The sequence below is a fragment of the Eubalaena glacialis genome, chromosome 3, assembly GCF_028564815.1.
Source record: "Eubalaena glacialis isolate mEubGla1 chromosome 3, mEubGla1.1.hap2.+ XY, whole genome shotgun sequence".
Classification (NCBI taxonomy): domain Eukaryota; kingdom Metazoa; phylum Chordata; class Mammalia; order Artiodactyla; family Balaenidae; genus Eubalaena; species Eubalaena glacialis.
The window spans coordinates 166778028-166803079 of record NC_083718.1 but is presented as its reverse complement, the minus strand read 5'-3'; the positions used below and the strand labels follow the sequence as shown (position 1 = coordinate 166803079).

At 35.3% G+C, this 25052-nt stretch overlaps 1 protein-coding gene across 5 annotated transcripts in view; it reads left to right on the top strand.

The window, feature by feature from the left end:
- The window catches only part of ZMYM4 (zinc finger MYM-type containing 4), a 170669-nt gene that overhangs the window by 128378 nt on the left and 17239 nt on the right, over positions 1-25052 (top strand). For all 5 annotated transcript variants that reach the window (XM_061184507.1, XM_061184504.1, XM_061184509.1 and 2 more), the window contains 14 exons: positions 199-474; positions 648-798; positions 1598-1770; positions 2552-2702; positions 3258-3398; positions 3731-3768; positions 4721-4865; positions 7354-7472; positions 8182-8353; positions 11321-11374; positions 11779-11958; positions 12376-12470; positions 23770-23938; positions 24127-24222. In XM_061184507.1, coding sequence (XP_061040490.1) covers positions 199-474; positions 648-798; positions 1598-1770; positions 2552-2702; positions 3258-3398; positions 3731-3768; positions 4721-4865; positions 7354-7472; positions 8182-8353; positions 11321-11374; positions 11779-11958; positions 12376-12470; positions 23770-23938; positions 24127-24222 — 1960 coding nt within the window. The remainder of the gene's footprint in view (positions 1-198; positions 475-647; positions 799-1597; positions 1771-2551; positions 2703-3257; positions 3399-3730; positions 3769-4720; positions 4866-7353; positions 7473-8181; positions 8354-11320; positions 11375-11778; positions 11959-12375; positions 12471-23769; positions 23939-24126; positions 24223-25052) is intronic.

The following is a 25052-nucleotide window of genomic DNA, read 5'->3' as shown; positions in this document are numbered from 1 at the left end:
ATATTATTAAATTATTTCATTTTTTAATATAAATATCACTCCCCCCATTCAGCTATAAGCTGCTCAAAGGCAGGGATGTTTGCCTTTTCACAAATGTATGTTAAGTGCCTAGAACTGTGCTTGACATAGGTAGGTATTCAGTACCTTCTTGTTTGACCAAATGAGTAGGTTGATCTTTTTGTTTGTTTCTTCTTTCAGAATTTGTTCAACAAACCAGCAGGAATGAATTCTTCAGTGGTGCCCTTGTCTCAGGGCCAAGTAATTGTAAGCATCCCTACAGGTTCAACAGTGTCAGCAGGAGGCAGTAACACCTCTGCTGTTTCTCCCACCTCCATCAGTAGCTCTGCTGCAGCTGGTCTCCAGCGTCTTGCTGCCCAATCCCAACATGTTGGGTTTGCACGAAGTGTTGTAAAACTCAAGTGTCAGCACTGTAACCGTCTCTTTGCCACAAAACCAGAACTTCTCGATTATAAGGTAGAGTATAGGAGCATGATAGAGGGTTTGAGTATAAACTGGTCAATCTGTAAACTTATTTCTGGCTTTTCACCTTTCAGAATTACACTATTTGTTTTGAAAATAAGAGGGATAAAGATTTCCACAAGATAAACCAAATGTTTAATTAGTACTTAATGATTATTTCTTTGCAGGGTAAAATGTTTCAGTTCTGTGGCAAAAATTGTTCTGATGAATATAAGAAAATAAATAATGTAATGGCAATGTGTGAATATTGTAAAATTGAGAAAATTGTAAAGGAGACTGTGCGATTCTCAGGTGCTGACAAGTCATTCTGTAGTGAAGGTAAAGATAGAAGATTATCTTACCTACTGAGCATGTTCGTTGTTTCAAAAGTAGTTGATGATTTAAGCTGTCACTTTGTAAGTTTATTTTATCCTTTGTGTATAACACCAAAACCTTTTTGTTTTGTTTACACTTGGTTCGCTCTTTTCTGATCTAATTCTTCATATTATATAGATGTTAAAATGAAGAAAAATCTCCTCAATGTGTATAGCAAAAAATGGTGGTGATGTGAAAAACATTTAATGTTAGTTATTAGGTTGATAGGGATCCTTTAGTTCTTGTATTTATTTCTAAAGGGAACTGCTTAAATTTTGGTAGCATCCTAAGATAATACTTTTATTGTTTTAAACATCCATTATGTTTCTGAATATAAATGATCTGAATATGTGAATCAGTGTCTTCCTTATTTAGATGACTATAAGGTTAGAATGTTTTGTTTTACTCTAAAACCATGCAGGATTAGCCTCCTAGACTAGTGGCTTTCAAACCTTTTGACCACAACACAAACAAGACATACATTTTACATTGTGACCCAGTGTATGTTCACATACCCAAATAAAACAAAGTTTGATGAAACAAAACTGACCTTTACTATATATGATACACTGTAATATTTGCTCTGCTGTCTTACTTCGTTTAAAAAAAGAAAATGATAGTATTAATCCTCTAAATTGATCTCTTGATCTACTAATTGGTGAGAACCCAAATGTGCAAACTTTGTCGTAGGGCATTTAAATTAAAGATATAGATACTTATTATTTCTCCCTAATGTTAATTTTATCTTCTCTGATTTTTTTAGGTTGCAAATTGCTTTATAAACATGACTTGGCAAAACGCTGGGGAAATCACTGTAAAATGTGCAGTTATTGTTTACAGACATCTCCCAAATTGGTACAGAATAATTTAGGGGGGAAAGTAGAAGAGTTTTGTTGTGAAGAGTGCATGTCCAAATATACAGTTCTGTTCTATCAGGTAAATATAATTCACATTCCTGGGTTTTTCAAGTCAGGGCATATTTTTCCCTTCTTTTTTTCTTTCAAATAGTGTGAAGGGCAATTAATGATTTAAAACTTTTAGGTATTAAATGTATTCTGTTCTCCTCTAGTATTAATATAAGATTTAAAAAAGACTTTAATGTCACTGAAGTTACATTACTTTTGTTTTTAATTTCCTTGTAGAAGACATATCAGTCTTAAAACATTAAAATATTTAAAATCATAATTTTATTCATTTATTAACTAAAATGAATTGTGTTCTGATGTCTTTGAGGAAAATCGGTCTATTTCCATTTCACTTTTTAAAAAATTACTATTTATTGGCATCTCTATAATGTGACCTTTTTTAATGTTGTATAAAATAGTTGATAGATAAGTATTTCCAAATTTAGGATCGTTAACCTTCATTTTTTAAAAAACTGAATTATAGTTGAGGTACGATATTATATAAGTTAACAGGTGTACAATATAGTGATTCACATTTTTTAAAGGTTATACTTCATTTATAGTTATTATAAAATATTGACTGTATTCCCTGTGTTGTACAATATATCCTTATAACTTATTTTATACATAATTGTTTGTACCTCTTAGTCCCCTACCTCTATATTGCCCCTCCCCCCAGGATAGTTAACCTTCATTTTTGTGATCTAAATTCTAAGTAAATTTCCTCACTTGTACCTGTGGCCTGCTTTTATTCCATCAGACCATAGACAGTTTGTTTTTTACTTCCATACTATCTTCTGTTTCTTTTTCAGATGGCCAAATGTGATGGTTGTAAGCGACAGGGTAAGCTCAGTGAGTCCTTGAAATGGCGGGGAGAAATGAAACATTTCTGTAACCTGCTTTGTATCTTGATGTTCTGTAATCAGCAAAGTATGTGTGACCCACCTTCACAAAATAATGCAGGTAAAATTAAACTTTAGTCTTTGGTCAATGCCAGGGACTAACTACTGTTCTACAAGTTGAGAACTTTAAATAGTTGTCAATAATTTCATGAAATGTAAATTTCATTCTATTCAAATGACATTAACATTTAGATCTCTTTTTGTTTAACACCTGAGATTAATGCCCTGTGAAAACGAGTTCTTTTAGTTTTCCCTGAGCATGTTGAGTCAAATAAACTCTGTAAGAACTTTATGGGAAAGAATAGCAGTTAATGTTTTATAATTGAAGATATACATCTTGACTTCCTTAGAAAAGGATTTGAGAGAAAGAACATAGAATCTAAATCACATAGCCTTTTAAATATACCACATGCATAGTTACGCAAGAGAAAGTACATGGAATACTTTTAAGGTTCACTAATTAAAAAACAGAAAAAAATCCAGTTAATCCTGAAGTGACACTTGGCTCCAACAGAATTTACTCTAACCTAAAAGCTTCGTTTAACCTCCTTGAAATGTTCTGTGTATGTGCATATAAATTACATGAGATTTTCTTATTGTTGTTTATTTTAATCAGCAAGTATTTCCATGGTGCCAGCTGCTTCAGCAGGGCCCCCATCTCAAAGGAAAGATTCAACTCCAGTTATAGCTAATGTAGTATCATTAGCAAGTGCTCCTGCTGCTCAGCCCACAGTGAATTCTAACAGTGTCTTACAAGGTATGACTTGATTTGAAAGCATTTATCTAGCCTTTTTGAGGTTGAATATAGGGCTTCTCTACCTTTTTTTGTCAGTGTTCATTTTCATGTGTTTGTCGCGTTCATATTAGGAACGGTGGCTCACTGTGTGCTGCTATGGCATTAAACAGTGTTTTTGTAGTTTTCAGATCTCTTTTTCTCATGTTAGGCTTTAGGTGTTACTCTTCCCCTGAATTAAAGTAAGATAATACATTTTTTTATTAAGAAACTTTGTGTTTATTTTCCAAATATCAGCTTTTAATACTAATGTTTAAATAATAAGATCCTACATTTTATGTTTTTATTTATATCAGGTGCAGTTCCAACAGTAACAGCGAAAATCATTGGGGATGTAAGTTTTATTATTTTTATTGGTATTGCCACTGTCTTTTCCCTTTTTATGCAGTATGAATATGTCTAAGCTGATTTTCCCTCCTTTATTTTTTGTTTGTTATATAAAACAAATCTCATGAGTTCAGGAACAGGATTTTCTGGTTATTTAGTTAGGTCTTTTATGTACTTTTATGTACTTTAATTTCTTTGAATGCTTGGTATCACTATAATAGTAACTATATAATAGTTACTGAAGGTTTTTGTTTTTGTTATTTTTTAATTGTACAGAACTAAAGTAAATTGTACAGAATTCAGGCATAAAAGGTTTGGGGGCATTTTGTAACGTAGTCAGATTGTAAAGTACTTATAAAATATAGTTTATTTCCCACTCAGTGCAGATTATGCTGTAAATAAGCATTCTTTTTTTTTTTTTAAACTCAATATTTTTGTGCTTTGTCTCTTAAAAAAAGAAAAAAATAAATAATGAGAAAAACTTATGACTAGAACAGTGGCATTTTTAAAGTGTTTCCTGGTCTCTGGGATAATTTTCATGTCATCTTTTTTCAGGTTACTTAAATGATCATAAGTGATCCTATTATATCTAGTTATCTTGAAACTAATTCTTTTAAGACAACTCAGTCAAGAAACAACAGTTCTCATTTTAAGCTCAACCACCATTGTTATTGATCAACAGTATGTCACAATACAAACAGCATTTTTCTTGGTAAACAGAACTGGTAATTAGATACATTCAGGGTCAATATATAGTTATCAAAGTATTCCTTTATTGCTATTGATATTTCAGGAATATTATATTCCTTATATACTTAGTTGAATATTTAAAATCTGTGTCTTCCAAGTAATTCCAATATAGTATTTCTTTTGAAATTATAATATTTTGAAATATAATATTTATAATGTTTCTTGTAATTAATGATGAGCTTTTGGTTTCTGACTTATTTTTTTACTAGGCAAGTACACAAACAGATGCCCTCAAACTGCCACCTTCCCAGCCTCCAAGACTTTTGAAGAATAAAGCTTTATTGTGCAAACCCATCACGCAGACCAAGGCCACTTCTTGCAAACCACATACCCAAAACAAAGAATGCCAGACAGGTTTGTTCCGTGTGCTTTCTTCATTTAATTTTTCCTAGGGGAAAGTAATGTGGGATCTGGTTGCATTAATTAAGTGCCTTCTATTTCATAGGTGTTGTGTTTGGTTGCTTATATTCGCTGCCCAATTGAGTTCTCACGATATCCTTGTGGGTTAGGTATTTTCATCAACTTAACAAGTTATGGCAAAGAGAAGGTAGTTGATAATACCATACTCTGAATGCTTCGTTTAATTTCCTTATTCATGATAGTGTAGTATTATGGGGTAAGCATAGACTTTGGAATTATATAAACAGGGTCTTAGTTAAGAGGAACTGTTGTTTTCCAGAGCACCCTTAAGTTTGAACTTTTCCACACTCTATTTCAAATCACGTCAGTTCCTTTGGGGAGAGCTTTAGGGCTTTCTTTTCTTATGAACTGCCTCTACCCTCTTTGAGCTACTACTTTTCTGAATGATGGGCATGGTGTGAGCTTCTGATCTTCTCAGCTTGCCTCTCCTAGCATGGAATCTCTGCCCTACAAGTGATCTGGGGTGAAGGTAGTTTGGACCCTAGTTTTCTTGGCCTGCTATTCCTATAGTAGGTTTTCTCTTTGTGGGTGGTAGCTGTACTCACTAGGAAATTAACCTCTTTAACCTGGAGTTTGAGGGGATAAGAAATGATGGTGGCCTGTCCCTCCTGGTGAGATACAGTAACCCTTGATGGGAGCTGAAGGAAGAGGAGCCCATTCTTTCTGGTCCCACCCATTCCAGAGTGGAGATTCTATCATATTGAGCTGGCTGAGGCAGGGATGTGGAGCAGGTAGTAGATCAAAAGTCATAGATGCCTACTGTTCTTAACTGTATTTAGTAAATTTTCTTGAATAAATATTTCTCCATTTGCTGTATGCCTTTAGGACAATTTCCAAAGAATTTAAATGGTTATTTTTTAGGTTTTCACCAGCTTTGCTTGTTTCCCTAGGGAATGGGTCTCTGGCATGCTGCCATCTGAAAATCCCAGAATTTTTAAAGTGGAAAGGAATCCTAGATTCTTAGATCTGGAAGGTTATCCTCTAGGCCAGTACTTCTCAAACATTAATATGCATATGAATTATTTGGGAATGTTTCTGAGTGGATTCTGATTTAGTGGTGCTGCGGTTTTGCATCTTTTAGGTTCCCAGGTAACATCAGTGCTGCTGATCCAGGGGTCATGTTGAATAGCAAGGCTGTAGATGACTTAGTCCTGTATTTTTTTTGTGTCAATAGTGACTTTATAAAAAATTTATTTTTTTTAATATTTTTTTATTTATCATTTTTTTTACAGTAGGTCCTCGTTATCTGTTTTAAATATAGCAGTGTGTACATGTCAATCCCAAAATAGTGACAATTTAGCATTATGTAGCTTGGTTATCAGACATCTCTAATCAGATAACATTTTTTTATGTCCACTGCTTCATGGTAGAATTGATCCCATATTATTTCCCACTTCTAACCCTAGTCAAATTGTCAACTTTTCACTTCTTTTTACTAGCATTACCTTTCTCTTACATTAATGATTTTACAGTTATCTAACATATTTTTCTGGCCTACAGAAAAGACTCTGTAGATACTTGTTAAATAATTGAATGACTTCTACCTCCATCCTTCCCACTTTTTCCCTACTCATGTTTAAGTTAGTTCCCAAAGTTCTGTTTCCTTTTTTTTAAATATCTTAGAACCTCTGCTGTGTATACTTATTTTTTTTCCTGCAGGTATCATAACCACCCTAGTTCAGGCCCTCATCATCTTAGCTCTGTATATTGTAGTTGCCTCCCACTTTGTGTACTTTCTATTCCATGTGAGGATGGCAGCCAAATTAATCTTTTTAAAGCCATTTTCATCACATTACTTTGTGCTAACCAATCTGTAGTAGTTCCCCACTGTCTAATGATTTTAAATGTGTATTATAGCCTCACAAAAATGGCCCTTCTACCTATTCAGTCTCCTCTTTAACATACACTACTTATTCATGTTAAGTTTTCTATACCTATCTTCTAAAATAACTGTTCCATTCATCCATCCAAATTATATCCTTCATTCATCTTATCCTCGTATCATTGATAATTATTGTGTTGCCCACTTTTTTTAGTGCTGTTATACTCAAGCCTTGCTATTTCTCCTTTCTGTGAATTCCTAGTATCATAGATACTTCTTTTTTTTTAATTTAATTTTATTTATTTGGTTGCACCAGGTCTTAGTTGCAGCATGCATGTGGGATCCAGTTTCCTGACCAGGGATCAAACCCGGGCCCCCTGCATTGGGAGCACAGAGTCTTACCACTGTGCCACCAGGGAAGTCCTTCATAGATACTTCTCTTGAATTGTAAATGTCCACATGCTTTAAAAAAATTTTTTTAATTAAAATTACACTTCTTTTGAATTATAAGTCTTCATATGCCTAAAAAAAATTTTTAAATTAAAATGTCGTTTCTAACCCTCTTTGTTTTTTTGTGGGTTTTTTTTTTTCTTCTATTAGAAGACACTCCAACTCAGCCCCAAGTTATTGTGGTGCCAGTGCCAGTACCAGTGTTCGTACCTATACCTCTTCATCTTTATACTCAGTATGCCCCAGTCCCATTTGGAATTCCAGTTCCAGTGAGTAATCATTTAGAGATTAAGGCTAATTTAGTATGCATTTTTCTCAATTAAGACTTGACAGGTCCTTAAAAAGCTTTTTACTTGTTGGTAAAATATACCTGACTCTGGTTGGCTATTAATCATACTGTTATATTACTTAAATATGGAATATATAAAGGACTGCTTCTATTTGTACCCTACCTTGTCAGAGGAGGTTATGATTTAGCTTTTTAAAAACATTTTAAACACAAAAGACCACTAACATAGAAAAAGATCAGAAACGGTGTGTGAATGTTAGAATCCTAGATTGTAGCAAGAATGAAAAGAGGAATACTATGATTTACAGGATTCTGACTTTTCGTTAAAGAAAAATGTATTCATTTTTTATTGGAAATATATATTTTCTCGGTACTGAATTCTTAAGAGAAACACTTGTTTGAAAGTATTAAGCAAGAAATATAGTCAAAAACAAAACAAAAATTCATTACTTAATTATTCTTTTAGATGATTCAGAGACACGTTTTGTTAAGTGTCCAGAAAAGCACTTACTGAATTTCTATTTAAATGGCTGCAGTCTTATAAAAACAAACTAGCAAGACTATTTTAATCATTAGCAATCGAAATATCTTGAATTTGTTTATTAATAATTTTTATATTTAAATGATCTCACAAATAATAGTTTTGATGGTCGACCAAGAAACTCTTCAGTCTATCCTTGGTCTTTCAGATGCCTGTCCCTATGCTTATTCCATCCTCAATGGATAATGAAGATAAAGTCACCGAGAGTATTGAAGACATTAAGGAAAAACTTCCCTCACATCCTTTTGAAGCTGATCTCCTTGAGATGGCAGAAATGATTGCAGAAGATGAAGAGAAGGAGAAGACTCTATCTCAGGGAGGTTGGTATAATTTTAAAGTAAAAAAAAAAAAAACACCTACAAATTTTCAGGTAGCTCATGTAATTTTAAGTATTAGGCAGTCAAGGAGTTTCTAAAAGCTTTATTTGTTTTTAAATATGAAGTCTATGGGCTTGTTAAACTTGTTGATAACTCTGGAGCTCTATCCTGTTTATGAAAGAAACTGAGTTTCGATATGGTTTCTAGTTCTTAATGATTCCAGAAAAATAGCCTATAAATCCATGTTTCATGATCATGTTCTGGTTTTATCCCCTGCAGTCAAAGCCATGGTCCCCAGATAAAAATTACTGTTGTAAAATAATCAGCATGTTGGTAGAAGGTAAAAAGAATTTTAGGGTGGAAAACCATTTGGTTCAAAATAACCTATAGATAAATCCCATTTTATGAGTGTAGAATAATGATAATAACAGTAGTTAACATTTATGTGCTTGCCGTACTCTAGGCATTGTCCTAAATGCACCGTGTGCATCACCTCATTTAATCTTCACAACAACCCTATGCGTGAGGTACTGTTTACTTTAGATTCCTCTTTTGGAAAATAGGCTTGCCATGGTTATGAAATCAGGAAATAATGGAATCAGAAGTTGAATCCAGGTTTGTCTGACTACAAAGAAAGGATTTTAACCAGAACTCAGTAGTATAAATTCCAGAACGGTTTCCAGCCTTAATTAGCACCACCTTGATTTTTGGATATAAGAAGAGATATAAGAAGAGATAAAGGAAATGGTATTAAAGGTAGTTGAAATGTATAGGTGAATTTTTGCAATGGCCTTCTTTTTTTTTTTTTTTTTTAATTTATTTTATTTTATTTTTGGCTGCATTGGGTCTTCATTGCTGCACGTGGGCTTTCTCTAGTTGTGGTGAGCAGGAGCTACTCTTCGTTGCGGTGCACGGGCTTCTCCCTGCGGTGGCTTCTCTTGTTGCAGAGCACAGGCTCTAGGTGCACAGGCTTCCGTAGTTGTGGCTTGCGGGTTCTCGAGCACAGGCTCAGTAGTTGTGGTGCATGGGCTTAGTTGCTTTGCAGCATGTGGGATCTTCCCAGACCAGGGCTCGAACTTGTGTCCCCTCCATTGGCAGGCGGGTTCATAACCACTGTTGTACCAGGGAAGCCCACAGTGGCCTTTTCATATATCATTGATGAATCAAGAAATTACTCTTTCCTGACAATTTGTTTTTTCTGTGATGGTTTTTATAAAGCTAGCCACTGGGTTCTGATTTTGCGTAATACATTCTAGCTGGTTTTCTGAACACTACAGCATTTGAAAAAACTACTGTCAACTTTTCTGTTGCGTTGCCAGCACGTTTTTAAATCAGATATACTCTGAGAGATGGGTACAAAGCTTTTTGTTATTATCCCAAAGTTTCTGGTCTCATTTTGCTCTTTGGTGTATAATCTCAATTCTGACCCATTTATATGTGGATTTTAAAGTCTTAGAATATTGCCCTTGGGCTTCCCTGGTGGCACAGCGGTTAAGAATCTGCCTGCCAATGCAGGGGACACGGGTTCAAGCCCTGGTCCACGAAGATCCCACGTGCCGCAGAGCAACTAAGCCCATGCACCACAACTACTGAGTCTACGCTCTAGAGCCTGCAAGCCACAACTACTGAAGCCCGCGCTCTGCAACAAGAGAAGCCACTGCAACAAGAATCCCGCGCACCGCAACGAAGAGTAGCTCCCGCTGGCTGCGACTAGAGAAAGCCCATGTGCAGCAATGAAGACCCAACGCAGCCATAAATAAATAAATAAATTTATTAAAAAAAAGAGTATTGCACCTATGCTTGATCTTCTAATTTCCGATACTTATTTTGCAAGTTCCAGCAATTCCTGATGAGAAACCTCATTTTAAGTTGGCTTCTCCATTCACATTAATAGTCAGCATTTATCAAATGTTTCCTCTATACAAATATTGTGACTTTGCCTTTGCCTACAGTTGAGTCAAACAGAAAAACTTTAAAGACTGAGCTACAAGACAGATAGTTTTAATCATCATAGCGTAAGTAAAATCAAATGGTTTAGAAATATAAAGGGGGGAGAAATTAATTCCAACTGAAAGGATCTGGCTCATTTATCTTTGATTTCAGGGAAAAGAGACAATTTTCCTTGATTTTTAAAAAAATCTTTTTTTTTTAAATACTTTAAATCTTTAAACTCTTTACTTTTTTCTTCTTCCTTTTTTTTTTTTTTTTTTTTCTTTCTTGACCACATTGTGCAGCCTGTGGGATCTTAGTTCCCTGACCAGGGATTGGACCTGGACCCCAGCAGTGAAAGCTCCGGGTCCCAACCACTGGACTGCCAGGGAATTCCCTAAACTCTTTACTTTTAAAGTAGTTTATAGGGACTTCCCTGGCGGTCCAGTGGTTAAGACTCTGCGCTTCCACTGCAGAGGGCACTCGTTCGATTCCTGGTCAGGGAACCAAGATCCCGCATGCTGCATGGTGTGGCCCAAAAACTTAAAAAAAAAAAAATTAAAGTAGTTTATAATTGATAGAACTTTGTTCTGTTTAGTTCCATGCGCTGATTGCTCATGTATTTATAGTCTAAGTCTGTCGGCTTTCCACTGCATGGTAAAGCATATTTTATTTAGGGAAGGAAAAAGCAATTTAAAACAGATTTGTCAACCTGTGAGTAAATCAGTATTGTGTGTGTGTGTCTGTTGCGGTTAAAAAAAAAAAAAAAAAAGAATTTCAGATAGCACAGAATCCAAAATAAAGGTCTCTCTTGCCATGACTTCTTTCATACTGCTTGGTATCTAGAAGTGTAACCACTGTTATCAATTGTAATTTAACTGTATTTATCACTAATGCCTGACTTTTATGAATGAATCATTCTTTTCTGCATATAAAGGCTATTTACGTAGAACCTCCCTAGTGCAGTCATTTCATTTGAGATGCAGTTTGTTTTTTGTATACATATAAATTGACTTATTATGTGCTTTTCCTTTTCTTTAGGATCCCAAACTTCTGAACAGGAGCTCTTTCTAGACACCAAGATATTTGAAAAAGGTTTGTAATTGTAAATGTATTTTGAATCTTAGAAATATTATCCTCTGTTAGGTATACAAACCCATAAAGTATTAGCATCCTTGGATTTAATATTTGCAATTTTAACTGTTTTTAGGGGGCACCAGACATCTATGATTTTGTGCTAATTTGTAAAGAGACTAATAAAAGTTACCTCAGATATTGGTTTTAAGGATTAATTGAAATAATGCTCTAAAGTGTATACCAAGAATATAAATCTAGTTCTGTGATATTGGTGAACAAGTTACTTCATTCTTGAGTATACCTATGGAATTGTCCAGCAACCATACCTGACTTTTTGGTATTTAGGGTTTCAGAGAGGTTTCTGAGTATGTCAAGCGTCTTATCTCATCTTGAGGGCTTGTTTGTTTTTCTGTATATTTCAGACCAAGGAAGTACTTACAGTGGTGATCTTGAATCAGAGGCAGTATCTACTCCACATAGCTGGGAGGAAGAATTAAATCATTATGCCTTAAAGTCAAATACTGTGCAAGAGGCTGATTTAGAAGTGAAGCAGTTCTCAAAAGGGGAAACTGAACAGGATCTGGAAGCAGATTTTCCATCAGGTTTGTGCAGTGTAACCTGTCTGTTGAAAGTCCTTTATTAGAAGATTGGTACAACTCTGAATTGGCATAATGAAGCAGTTATAATGTATGATAACTATCTAGGGCACAAATGGTCCCTGCCTTTGAAGGTATTAATTCATACCATATTGTTCTTTATAAGGGGTTAATTTGTTTTTGTTGTTGTTGTTTTTAAGTTTCCCACAGTAATCATATAGGGGTTTTTCTTGATTGTTAATAAAGTTTTTATACATGCTGTATCTCCTTGTTTTCTTATGTATATAAGTAAAGTCCATATTTTATCATAAACAAAATAATGAATATAGTGATGATTACCTGATATTTCCTCCTTCACCCTAAGTGTTTATTTAAGTCTGTGAGTGATTTATCTCATACTACGCTTTCTCTTGGTTATCATAGAATCCTTTGACCCACTGAATAAAGGACAGGGAATTCAGGCACGTTCCCGAACAAGAAGACGACACAGAGATGGCTTCCCCCAGCCCAGACGAAGAGTAAGCAGTAGCTTAATTTTTCTAGCATTTTCTTTTCTTTGTTGTTTTCCAACCTTGTATTTTTATGCTTTTGTTTTTGTTTTTTTGAACTCAAAAACCATATCTTTTATTTTATATTTCTTCAGGAGGGACTTTTTATTTTGTTTCTATAATCAAAGGATTTTTCTGTTTGTTTTTTATAATCGTTACACACTTTCCTCTTTTTTAAAGTCTCTAAATTTAGCTTTTTAAACATAATAATGAGGTTCACTATTTTATGTAGTATAGTTATAATAGTGAAGTTCACAAGAATGTTTTTCATGTTGACAGGGCTTTCCAATACCAAAATTAAAAGAATAATAGCCTTCTTTTTAAAATTAGCTCTATTGAGTTAGTTACATTTAAAAATTCATAAATTAAAAAAAAATTATAAATTTTAAGTGTACAGTTTGATGGGCTTTGATAAATATGTTCAGTATGTAACTGCCACCACAGTCATAACACTTTTCTTGTTCCAAAAAGTTGCCTTGTTACCGTTGCCAGTCAGTCTTCATCTCCAGCTCCTGACAACCACTGATCTGCTTTGCAGATTGATGCAAAATTGTACTGCTTTGCCTTTTCTAAAATTTCATGTAAATGGAATCGTATAATTTGTATTCTTCTGTGTTTGAATTCCTTCAATTAGCATAATGTTTTTGAGATTCATCCATATTGTTTCATGAATTACTAGTTCATTCCTTTTTATTTCTGAGCATTTCATTTCATGGATAAACCACAGTTTATATAGTTGTTTAACAGCTGATGGAAATTTGGGTTATTTCCAGTTTTGAGCATTTTAAATAAAGCTGCTGTGAACATTCTAGTATAAATCTCTTTGTGAAGAATGTATGTTTTCATTTGGGGAAAAAATATCCAGGGGTGGAATTGCTAGGTCTTATGTGTATTTTTAACTTTGTAAGAAAGCTGCCAAAATGTGTTCCAAAGTTGATGTACTATTTTGAATTCCCACCAGCAGTCTGTGAGTTCTATCTGCTCCATGACTTAAAACACTTGGTATTGTCAATTTGTAATTTTAGCCATTCTAGTAAATGTGTAGTGGTATTAATTTATGGCTTTAATATGTATTTTCCTTATGACTAATATGTGGGCATCTTTTCAAATGTATATTTGCTCTTTGTGTATCTTTGATGTAGTGTGTATTCAGAACTATTGCACATTTTTAAATTGGGTTAGTTGTCATTGAGTTGTGTTTTTATTATGGATATAATTCTTTTATCGAATATGACTTTTCCTTCTATTCTGTGACTTCATTTTTATTTTCTTAATAGTGAAAAACAACTTTTTCCCTATTTCCATGGTTCATTTATTTTCTTCCAGTTAATTTATTGAGATATAATTGACACAAGAGCACTAAGTTTAAGGTGTAGAGCATAATGATTTGACTTACGTACATCATGAAATGATCACCACAGTAAGATAGTAAACATTCATCATCTCATATAGATAAAAAATTAAAGAAACTAAAAAAATTTTTTTTCTTACTATGAGAACTCTTAAGATTTACTCTCTTCACAACTTGCATATATAGCACAGAGCAGTGTTCATTATGTATATCATGTTGCACATTATACCCCTAGTACTTACTTAAACTGGAAATTTGCGCCTTTTGACTACCTTCATCCAGTCTCCCTCCCCCTAGTCCCTGCTTCTGGTAGCCACAAATCTGATCTCTTTTTCTAAGAATTTGTTTGTTTGTTTTTGAAATATAATTGACCTACAATACTATGTTAGTTCTTGGAGCACAACATACTGATTCAACATTTCTACATATGTCAAAATGTTCACTAGGATAAGTCTGGTTACAATATGTCAACATACAAAGATATTACATAATTATAGTTGTGTGATTGTATTCCCACTGTACATTTCATAACATAACCATGACTCATTTACTTTGTGACTAGAAGTTTGTACCTCTTAATCTCCCTCACCTATGTCTCTCATCTCCCCAACGGCCTCCCCTGTGAGAACCACTTGTTTATTCTCTGTATCTGTAATTCTGTTTCTGTTTTATTATGTTTGTTCATTTGTTTTTTAGATTCCAGATATAAGTGAAATCATATAGTATTTGTCTTTCTCTGATTTGTTTCACTTACCGTAATACCCTCTAGATCCATCCCTGCTGTCACAAATGGCAAGATTTCATTCTTTTTTGTGGTTGAGTAATCATTCCATTGTATGTAACTGTGTGTGTGTGTGTGTGTGTGTGTGTGTGTGTGTGTACCACATCTTTTTTATTCATTCATCTAGGACACTTAGGTTGTTTCCATATCTTGGCTGTTGTCAGTAATGCTGCAGTGGACTTAGGGGTGCATATATATTTTTTTGAATTAGTGTTTTTGTTTTCTTTGGGTAAAAAATACCCAGAAGTGGAATTGCTGGATCAAATGGTAGTTCTATGTTTAATTTTTGGGGAAGCGCCATACTGTTTTCCACAATGGCTGCACCAATTTACATTCCCACCAACAGTGCATGAGTGTTCCCCTTTTTACACATCGTCGCCAACACTTGCTATCTCTTGTCCCTTTCATTGTAGTCATTCTGACAGGTGTGAGGTGATATTTCATTGTGGTTTTGACTTGCATTTCCCTGATGATTAGTGATGTGGAGCATCTTTCCGTGTGTCTGTTGGCAATCTGTATGTCCCTTTTGGGAAAATGGCTATTCAGATCCTCTGCCCATTTTTTAATTCCATTTTTTGTTTGTTTGTTTGTTTGTTTGTTGGATATTGAGTTCTTTATACATTTTGGATATTAACCTCTTTCCAGATATATAATTTGGAAATATCCTTTCCCATTCAGTAGGTTGCCTTTACATTTTGTTGAGGGTTTCCTTTGCTATGCAAAATCTTTTTAGTTTGATGTGGTCCCATTTGTTTATTTTTGCTTTGGTTGTCTTTACCTGAGGGGACAGACCCAAAAAATTTTACTAAAACCGATGTCAAAGTTTCCTGCCTGTGTTTTCCTCTAGGACTTTTGTGGTTTCAGGTCTTACATTTAAGTCTTTAATCCATTTTCAGTTTAATTTTGTATATGGTATGAAAAAGTGGTCCAGTTTCATTCTTTTCCATGTAGCTGTCCACTTTTCCCAATGCCATTTACTGAAGAGTCAGTCTTTTCTTCATTGTACAATATAGTCTTGCCTCTTTTGTCATAGATTAATTGACCATATAAGCATAGGTTTGTCTGGGTTATCTATTCTGTTCCATTGATCTGTGTGTATGTTTTTGTGCCACTACCATACTGTTTTGATTACTATAGTTTTTAGCATAGTTTGAAATCAGGGAGTATGATACCTCCAGCTTTGTTCTCTTTTCTCAAGATTGTTTTGGCTATTCTGGGTGTTCTATGTTTCCTAATGAATTTTAGAATTATTTGTTCTAGTTCTGTGAAAAATGCCATTGGTATTTTGATTTTATTGCATTGAATCTGTAGTTTGCCTTGGGTAGTATGGTTATTTTGACAATATTCTTCTAATTCACGAGAGTGGTATATTTTTCCATTTGTTTGTTTAATCTTCAGTTTCCTTCATCATTGTCTTATAGTTTTCTGAGTCGGGTCTTTTACCTCCTTCGTTAGATTTATTCCTAGGTATTTTATTCTTTTTGATGCGATTGTAAACGGGATTGTTTTTAAAATTTCTCTGACAGTTTGTTGTTAGTGTATAGAAATGCAACAGATTTTGTATATTTTGTATCATGCAACTTTACTGAATTCATTGGTGAGTTCTCATAACTTTTTGGTGGTGTCTTTAGGATTTTCTGTGTATAGTATGGTGTTATCTGCAAACAGTGACAGTTTTCTTCTTCCTTTCCAATTTGGATTCCTTTTATTTCTTTTTCTTCTCTGATTGCTGTGGCTGGGACTTCCAATACCGTGCTGAATAAAAGTGGCAGAATGGGCATCCTTGTCTTATTCCTGATCTTAGAGGAAATTGTTTCAGTTTTTCATCATTCGATATGATGTTAGCTGTGGGTCTGTCATATATGGCCTTTATTACATTAGGGTATGTTCCCGCTATAGCCATTTTGTGGAGAATTTTTATCATAAATGAATGTTGAATTTTGTCAAAGGCTTTTTTTGCATCTGTTGAGATGATCATACGACTTTTATACTTCAGTTTGTTAATGTGGTGTATCACATTGGTTTGCAAATACCAAATTATTCTTTGCATCCCTGGGATAAATCCCACTTGCTCATGGTATGTGATCCTTGTAATATATTGTTGAATTTGGTATGCTAATATTTTGTTGAGGATTTTTGTATGTATGTTCATCAGTGATATTGGCCTGTAATTGTCTTCTTTTATGGCCATCTGCTTTTGGTATCAGGGTGATGATACTGGCCTCGTAGAATGAATTCATAAGTGTTGCTTCCTCTGCTATTTTTTGTAATAGTTTGAGAAGGATAGGTATTAACTCTTCTCTAAATGTTTGGTCGACTTCATCTGTGAAGCTGTCTGGTCTTAGACTTTTGTTTGTTGGGAGTTTTATGATTACTGATTCAATTTCATTACTAGTAATTGGTCTGTTCATAATTTCTGTGTATTTCTGAGTCAGTCTTAGGAGAGTGTACATTTCTAAAAATTTGTCCATTTCTTCTAAGTGGTTCTTTTGGTGTATAATTGTTCATAGTAATCTCTTAAGATCCTTTATATTTCTGTGCTGTTTGTTGTAACTTCTCTCGTCTCATTTTTTTTTTTTTTTAATTTATTTGTACCTTTCTTTTTTCCTTGATGAGTCCGGCTGAAGGTTTATCCACTTTGCTTATCTTTTAAAAAGATCAGCTCTTGATTTCATTGATCTTTTCTATTGCTTTTTAGTCTCTAGTTTATTTTTGCTCTGATCTTTATGATTTCTTTCCTTTACCAACTTTCGGTTTTATTTTTCTTTTTCTAGTTCCCTTAGGGTATAAGGTTAGGTTGTTTATTTGAGATTTTTCTTGTTTCCTTAAGTAAGCTTGTCACTATAAACTTACCTCTTAGAACTGCTTTTGCTGTATCCCATAGATTTTGGATAATTGTGTTCATTTTCATTTGTCTCCAGGTATATCTTGATTTCCTCTTTAATTTCCTTGGTGACCCATTGGTTGTTTAGTAACATATTGTTTAGTCTTCTGTGCTGTGTGTTTTTTACAGTTTTTTCGTGTATTTGGTTTCTAGTCTCATAGCATTGTGGTTGGAAAAGATGCTTGATATGATTTTACTCTTCTTAAATTTACTGAGACTTGTTTTGTGGCCTAGCAAGTGATCTAGAGAATGTTCCATGTGAACTTGAAAAGAATGTGTGTTCTGCTGCTTTTGGGTGAAATATTACATATATATACAAACATATGTGTGTGTGTGTGTGTTTATTCTGTATATAGCTGTTAAATCCATCTCTTGTAATGTGTCATTTATGGCTGGCGTTTCATTACTTATTTTCCTTATTTATCATCTGTCCATTGATGTAAGCGAGGTTTTAAAGTCCCCTACTCTTGTTGTGTTACTGTCCATTTCTCCCTTTATATCTGTCAATGTTTGCTTTATGTATTTAGGTGCACCTTTCCTATCCTCTCACATTCAGTCTTTGTGTGCCTTTAGATTTGATATGAGTCTCTTTTATGCAGCACTATGGGTCTTGTTTTTGTATCCATTTAGTCACCCTGTGTCTTTTTATTGGAGCATTTAGTCCATTTACATGTAAAGTAGTTATTGATAGTTATGTACTTATTGCCATTTTGTTAATTGTTTTGTGGTTGTTTTTGTAGCTCTTTTTTGTTCCTCCTTGTTTTGCTCTCATCCCCTGTGATTTGGTGACTGTCTTTAGTGTTATTTTGGGGTTCCTTTCTTTTTGTGTGTGTATCTATTACTGATTTTTGGTTTGTTGTTACCATGAGGTTTATGTATACCAGTCTATTTATGTTTTACATGATTATTTTAAGTGCTGTTCTCTTAATTTTGAAAACATTTTACCAACCCTGAATTTTTACCCTCCCCACATTTAATGTTTCTGACATATTTTACGTTTTTTGGTTTGTGTATTCATTACTACTTATTATGGATATAGATAATTTTACTACTTTTGTCTTAATCTTTCTAGTAGATAGTACTGATCTACCATCTTTACTGTATGTTTGTCTTTACCAGTGAAATTTTTCCTTTTTTAATTTTCGTTTTTCTAGTTGTTACTTTTTCTTTTCTGCTTAGAGAATTCCCTTTAACATTTCTTATAAAGCCGGTTTTATTGTACTGAATTTTTTTAGCTTTGCTTGTCTGTAAAAAACTCTTAATCTCTCTATCAAATCTGAATGAAAGGCTTGCTGGGTATAGTATTCTTTGTTGTCGGTTTTTTCCCTTTCATCACTTTACATATATGGTGCCAGTCCCTTCTGGCCTGCAGAATTTCTGCTGAAAAGTCAGCTGATAGCCTTATGGGATTTTCCTTTAATGTAACTAGTTGCTTTTCCTTTGATGCTTTTAAATTCTCTCTTTATCCATAATGTTTGCTATTTTAATTATAATGTATCTTTGAGCGGAAATCTTTGGATTGAGTCTGTTTGGGACTTTCTGTACTTCTTGGACTTGGATGTCTGGTTCCTTTCCCAGATTAGGGATGTTTCCAGCTATTATGTCTTCAAATACGTCCTCTGCTCCTTCCATGCTGTCTTCTTCCAGGACCTCTACAATGCAAATGTTAGTACACTTGAAGTTGTCTCAGAGTTCTCTTAAACTGTCCTCATTTTTTTAAATTCTTTTTGTTTTTTCTCTTCAGTTTGAGTGATTTTGACTACACTGTCTTCCAGTTTGCTGATCTGTTCCTCTGTATCAGCTAACCTACTGTTAATTCCTTTTATTTCAGTTATTGTATTTTTTGGCTCTGTTTGCTTCTTCATTATATTTTCTAACTCTTTGTTAGAAACTTCTAACCTCTCACTGTGTTCATTCTTCTGAGTTCTTTGTGCATCTTTACAGTCATTACCTTGCAGTCTTATTGGGTAGAATGCTTCCTTTGGAACATATTCCTCTGTTGCCTTATTTTGCCTAGTTCTTTGTTTTTATTTCTATGTATTTCATAGGTTGGTTCTGTTTACCAATCTTAGATAAGTGACCTTATGTAAGAGACATTCTACGGGGCTGAGCAGCAGACTCCCCTCTAGTCACCAGAGCTGTATGCTCTAGGGGTGCCCTGTATATGCACTGCATTGGCCCTTATGACAAGCTGACTACTGTGGGCCTGCTGGTGAGCGTGCTGGTGAGCATGGTCAGCATGGCTGACTACTGTGGGCGTGCTGGGACCAGAAAGTCCCAGACTGGTTGATTGCCAGACCCTGCCTAATGCAGAGGCCTCCGGCTCTGGTGTGGTTGGCTGCAGCCTGGGGAGTTCTGGTCCTGGTGCTGGCCCACTGGTGGGCAGGGCCAGGTCATGAGTCAGCTGGCTGCAGAGCCCTGAGGAGTTCCCAGGCTAGTGCTGTCCTGCTGGTGGGTGGGACTGGGTGGAGGGTGGGTGTTCTCGGCCTGGTTTTGACCCACTGGGTTACAGGCTGGGTCCTGACACAGGTGGCTACAGGGCTGCGGTATACCCAGGGGCTAGTGTCTGCTCTCTAGTGGGCAGGGCCAGGGCTCATGGGCTGGTGCCAACCACTGGTGGGTGCAGCTGTATCCTGGGACTAGTTCTGTTCCATTGGTGCACAGAGCTGGGTCCCAGGGTCTCTGGCTGGGGGGCCTGGTTCCTGAAGCTGGTATTGGCTTGTGGATGTACTGGTCTGGGTCCCATGGTATCCTGGGGCTATTGTTGGTCCACTGGTGGGAAGAGCCTGCTCCTGAGGATCTCTGGCTGTGGGGCTCTGGTGATCCTAGAGTTGGTGTCAGCCTGCTGGTGGGCAAGGCCAGGGCCCAGGAGGTCCTGGGACTAGTGCCTACCCACTGGTGGGCAGAGCCTTGTTCGGGGTGGCTGGGGGCTCGTGGGTGCCTAAGGCAGCAAACTTGCTGGTGTTTGGGGCTGTGTCCCCAGCTGGCTAGCTTCTTGGCCTCAAGCGTCCCAGGATTGGTGGCAACTGGCTGGTGGGCAGGCTGGTTCCAGTTCTCATTTAACTTAGTGGGAGGAGTCCAGAATGGTGCTTGCTAGCAGCAGTGTTCTCATTGTAGAGTGAGCTCCCCAAAATGGCTACCGCCAGCATCTCTGTCCCCAGGGTGAGTCCCAGTTTCCTCTTGCCTCTCTGGGAGGCTCTCTAAAATCAAGTGGGTCTGACCCAGGCTCCTTTCAAATTACTGCTTTTGCCCTGGGTCTCAGATCATGTGAGATTTTGTGTGTACCCTTTGAGAGTGGGAGTCTCTTGTTTCCTACAGCCCTCTGGCTCTCCTGAAAACAAGCCCCGCTGGCCTTCAAAACCAAGTGTTCTGGAGGTTTATCTTACCAGTGCAGGAGCCCTGGACTGGGGAGCCCTATACGGGGCTCAGACTGCTCACTTCTTGGGGAGAACATCTGCAATTGTGATTATCTTCCCATTTGTGTGTCACCTAACCTGGTGGTGTGGGTCTTGATTATACCGTGTCTCTGCCCCCTTCTACCCATCTTGTAGTTCCTTCTTTATATCTTCAGTTGTAGAAGATCTTTTCTGCTAGTCTTCAGGTCGTTTTTATGGAAAGTTGCTCTGTACATAGTAATAATTTTGGTGTGCCCATGGGAAGAGGGGAGCTCAGGGTCTTCCTGCTCTGCCATCTTGGTCACCCACACCAGGACAGAACTTTTTACTTTTGAGAAGTCCACTTTATCAGTTTTTATTCTTTTATAATTTGTGCTTTTTATTATCCCATCTAAAAATCTTTGCTTAACTTTAGTAATTAAGATTTTCTCTTACATTTTCTCCTAGTTTTATAATTTTCTTTTATGTTTTCTGTGATCCATTTTGAGATAATTTTTATGTATAAGTTAAGGCGTCACATTTCATTTTTTTGTGTGTATGGATATACAGTTGTTCCAGTACCACTTTTATAAACGCTGTCTTTTCCCCTTCAGTTACATTGGCACTTTTGTTAAAGTCAACTGACCATATATGTCTTGGTCTGTTTCTGAAACTATTCTGTTCCATTGATATACATGTCTGTTTTTGTACCGGTACCAACTGACTTGATTAATGTAGCTTTACAGTGAGTCTTGAAATAGGTGTGTAGGTCTTCCATCTTTGTTCATCTTTTTCAAAGGTTTCGTTTGAATTTCCATATACATTTTAGAATCAGCTTGTCAATGTCTACAAAAAAGTCTGCTGAAATTTTGATTGGGGCTGTTCTTAATCCATGGATCAATTTGTAGAGAATTGACATCCTAGCAACTTTGAACCATCCAATCCGTAAAGATGGTATCTTTCACCTTTATTCAGATTATCTTAATTTCTCCCAACAGTGTTTTGTATTTTTCATTTTACAAGTCTTATACTTTGTCAAATTTATCTAATAAGTATTTTAATATATTTTTGATCCTGTTGTGAATAGTATTATTTTTAAGTTTTCTTTTCTAGTGTTCTTCATTGACGTAGAAATAGAGATGGTTTTGTATATTGAGTTTATATACGGTGATTTTGCTCAACTGAAATCCTTAGGATATTCTACCTACACAATCATATTATCTGTAAATAAAGGCAGTTTCACTTTTTCCTTTACAATCTTAGTGCATTTTCTTTCTTTTTTGATTTACTGCATTAACAAGGATCTTTAGTACAATGTTTAATATAAGTAATGAGTGCAGACCTTCATGCCTCCTCCCAATTTTAGGGAAGTGTTCAGCCTTACAATATTGAGTATGATGTTACCTATATGTTTCTCATAGATGACCTCTATCAAGTTCAGGAAGTTCTCTTCTCTTTCTAATTGCTCAGAGTTTTTTTGATTGTGTTTTGAACCTTGTCAGGTGATCTCTTGAGATGATCATCTGGTTTTTCTTTTCTGAGTCTTTTAAAGTGGTGAAATACATTAATTTTTTAAATTATAAACTAACCTTGCATTTATGGGATGAGCACTATTTTCTTTTGATGTTTTTATTCTTCTATATGTTGCTGGATTCAGTTTGCTAATATTTGTTAAGGTTTTAAGTGTCTCAGTTTAAAAGAGCTATTGATCTGTTTTCTTGTGATGACTTTATCTGGCCTTGCTGTCAGGATAATAGTAACGTAAGTGAGTTAGTGTTCCTCCTCTTCTATTTTCTGAAATACAGTTTATATAATTACTTTAATTCGTGAGTAGACTTCAACAGTGAAGCCATCTGGGTCTGGATTTTTTTTATGGGAAGGTTTTAAAATATGAATTGAATTTCTCTAGCTACTTAGGTTATCTATTTCTTCTAGAGCAAGCTTTGTTAAGTTTGTGTCTTTCAAGAAATTTGTTCAATTTATCTAAGCTGTCTAGTTTATTGTCATAATGACATTCACAGTTTTCTGTTATTATTCTTTTTATATGTGTGGGGTCAGGTGTTGATAATTTGTGTCTTTTTTCTTTTATCCCTGATCATTCTAGCTAGAGATTTATCAGTTTTTTTTAACCTTCTAAAAGTACCAGCTCTTCATTTTATTGATTTTTCCTTTATCTTTTTTTTTTTTTTTGACTTTTGCTCTTATTTTTATTATTTCCTTACTTTGGGTTTTAATGAAGTCTTTCTTCTAGTTTCTTAACATAGAGGCTAGGTTATTGATTTTAGACTTTTTTCACTTCTCATAGAAGCATTTTAATACTGTAAATGCCCTTATAAGCACTGCTTTAGCACTATTACATAAAGTTTGATATGTTTTGTTTTCATTTTTACTTAAGTTCAAAATATTCTCTAATCTCATTTGTGGTTTCTTAACATGTGTTGTTTAATTTCTAATTTTTAAGGATTTTTCTAACATTATTTCATTACTGATTTCTAGCTGAATTCCATTGTAGTTAGAGAATTTATTGAGAATTTATTGAGGCTTCTTTTAGAGCCATCTATTCGTTATGTTCCATTAAATAGACCAGAGTGGTAATAACATTGGGTGGGTCCAGCATCCGGAACATAGTAAATACTCAAATGTTAGTGATTATTCCAATATTACCTTCTACACTTCAATTTTCTCTTTTTTTATTTTCTCATATGGATTGGATTAGATGACTTCTAAAGCTCTTTCTAGCTCTAAGAACTCTGAATCTTTGGGATCTAATACTAAATTGCATTTTCTGTAAATTTATGCCCATTCTGTCTTTGAGAATCCCCATTCTTAAAGCTCTGAAACTAAATTTTATGTTCTGTAAATTTTTGAAATTCTTACAGGGACGGAAGAAGTCTATAGTGTCTGTGGAGCCCAGGAGTCTTATTCAAGGAGCCTTTCAAGGGTGCTCAGTGTCTGGGATGACGCTGAAATACATGTATGGGGTAAATGCCTGGAAGAACTGGGTTCAGTGGAAAAATGCCAAGGAAGAGCAGGGGGATCTGAAATGTGGTAAATACACGGCATGAATTTGTGTCTCGATTTAGGGGGTGGGAGGAATACAGATAAATAAAGTCATAGATCTACTCAAAAGGGATAAATAGTAGGTCAGAAATCCCATAAAACTTTGATTTTGGCTTTACTTAATTTTTTTTCCCATCTTTATTTAAACTTCTCATTAATTTTTCTTTCTTTGTCAGGAGTTGAACATGCCTCATCTAGCCCATGTTCTGACCCTTTAGGAAGTGCTCAAGACCATGCACTCTCTCAAGAATCTTCGGAGCCAGGCTGTAGAGGTAAAACTTTTCTCCTTGTGATCTGAATTGCTTGTAATATCATTGTTGATTTTAAATTTGTAAATGGAATATTTAAAATTATTTAAAATTTGAAGTTTATGTTTAAAAAGAGAAATTAATATCCACTCCCAATTTTAAAGAGCTTGTTATAAAGGTAAGGTTGTATCTTCTGATCATGAGTTTCTTATGCAAATATACGGAATTCTGTTTCTTTTTCTAACACTATGCAAGTAACTCAAATCTGTCTTCTTGAGCCCTATATTTGTAGAATAACCAGTGTGGAACACAGTGTAACACTTTTTGTTGTTGTTGTTGTTAAGAAGAATACCTGGAAAAGCCTTGCTGTTACTGTAGGAATTTTTCCTATCAAGGAGCTGTATATGATTGACCATGTTTGCAGGTTTCATTTTTGGTGCCAAGAACTTTGGAACCCAATAAACAGTTCAAATAGAGCAACACTGTATAATTTTAGAACCCTAATCATTAGCTTTCTTTTTTCCCTGGTTGTTCTATTCTAAACTTTGTTCTCGGTTTGTATTTTGCTTTTTTATTATCTGTGTTTTATATAAGATACTTACACAATCTTTGTGGGATGAGATGGGGCAGGAATGAATGAGTATGTCCTTGTAACTAGATTTTTTTGTCGCTTTCCAACTGTACCTTCTCTCTAATACCTGGGTGATTGCATGCACTCTTGGCTTCACCTCAGTCTACCCTCCTTATTGGAGTAGTTAGTTGCTGCTGTGGTCTGTGACTGACTCATTGAGTTCCCACAGATCAAGTATAATCTCTCTGCTCCAGAGTGATATAAATATACTCCTGTTACGGGG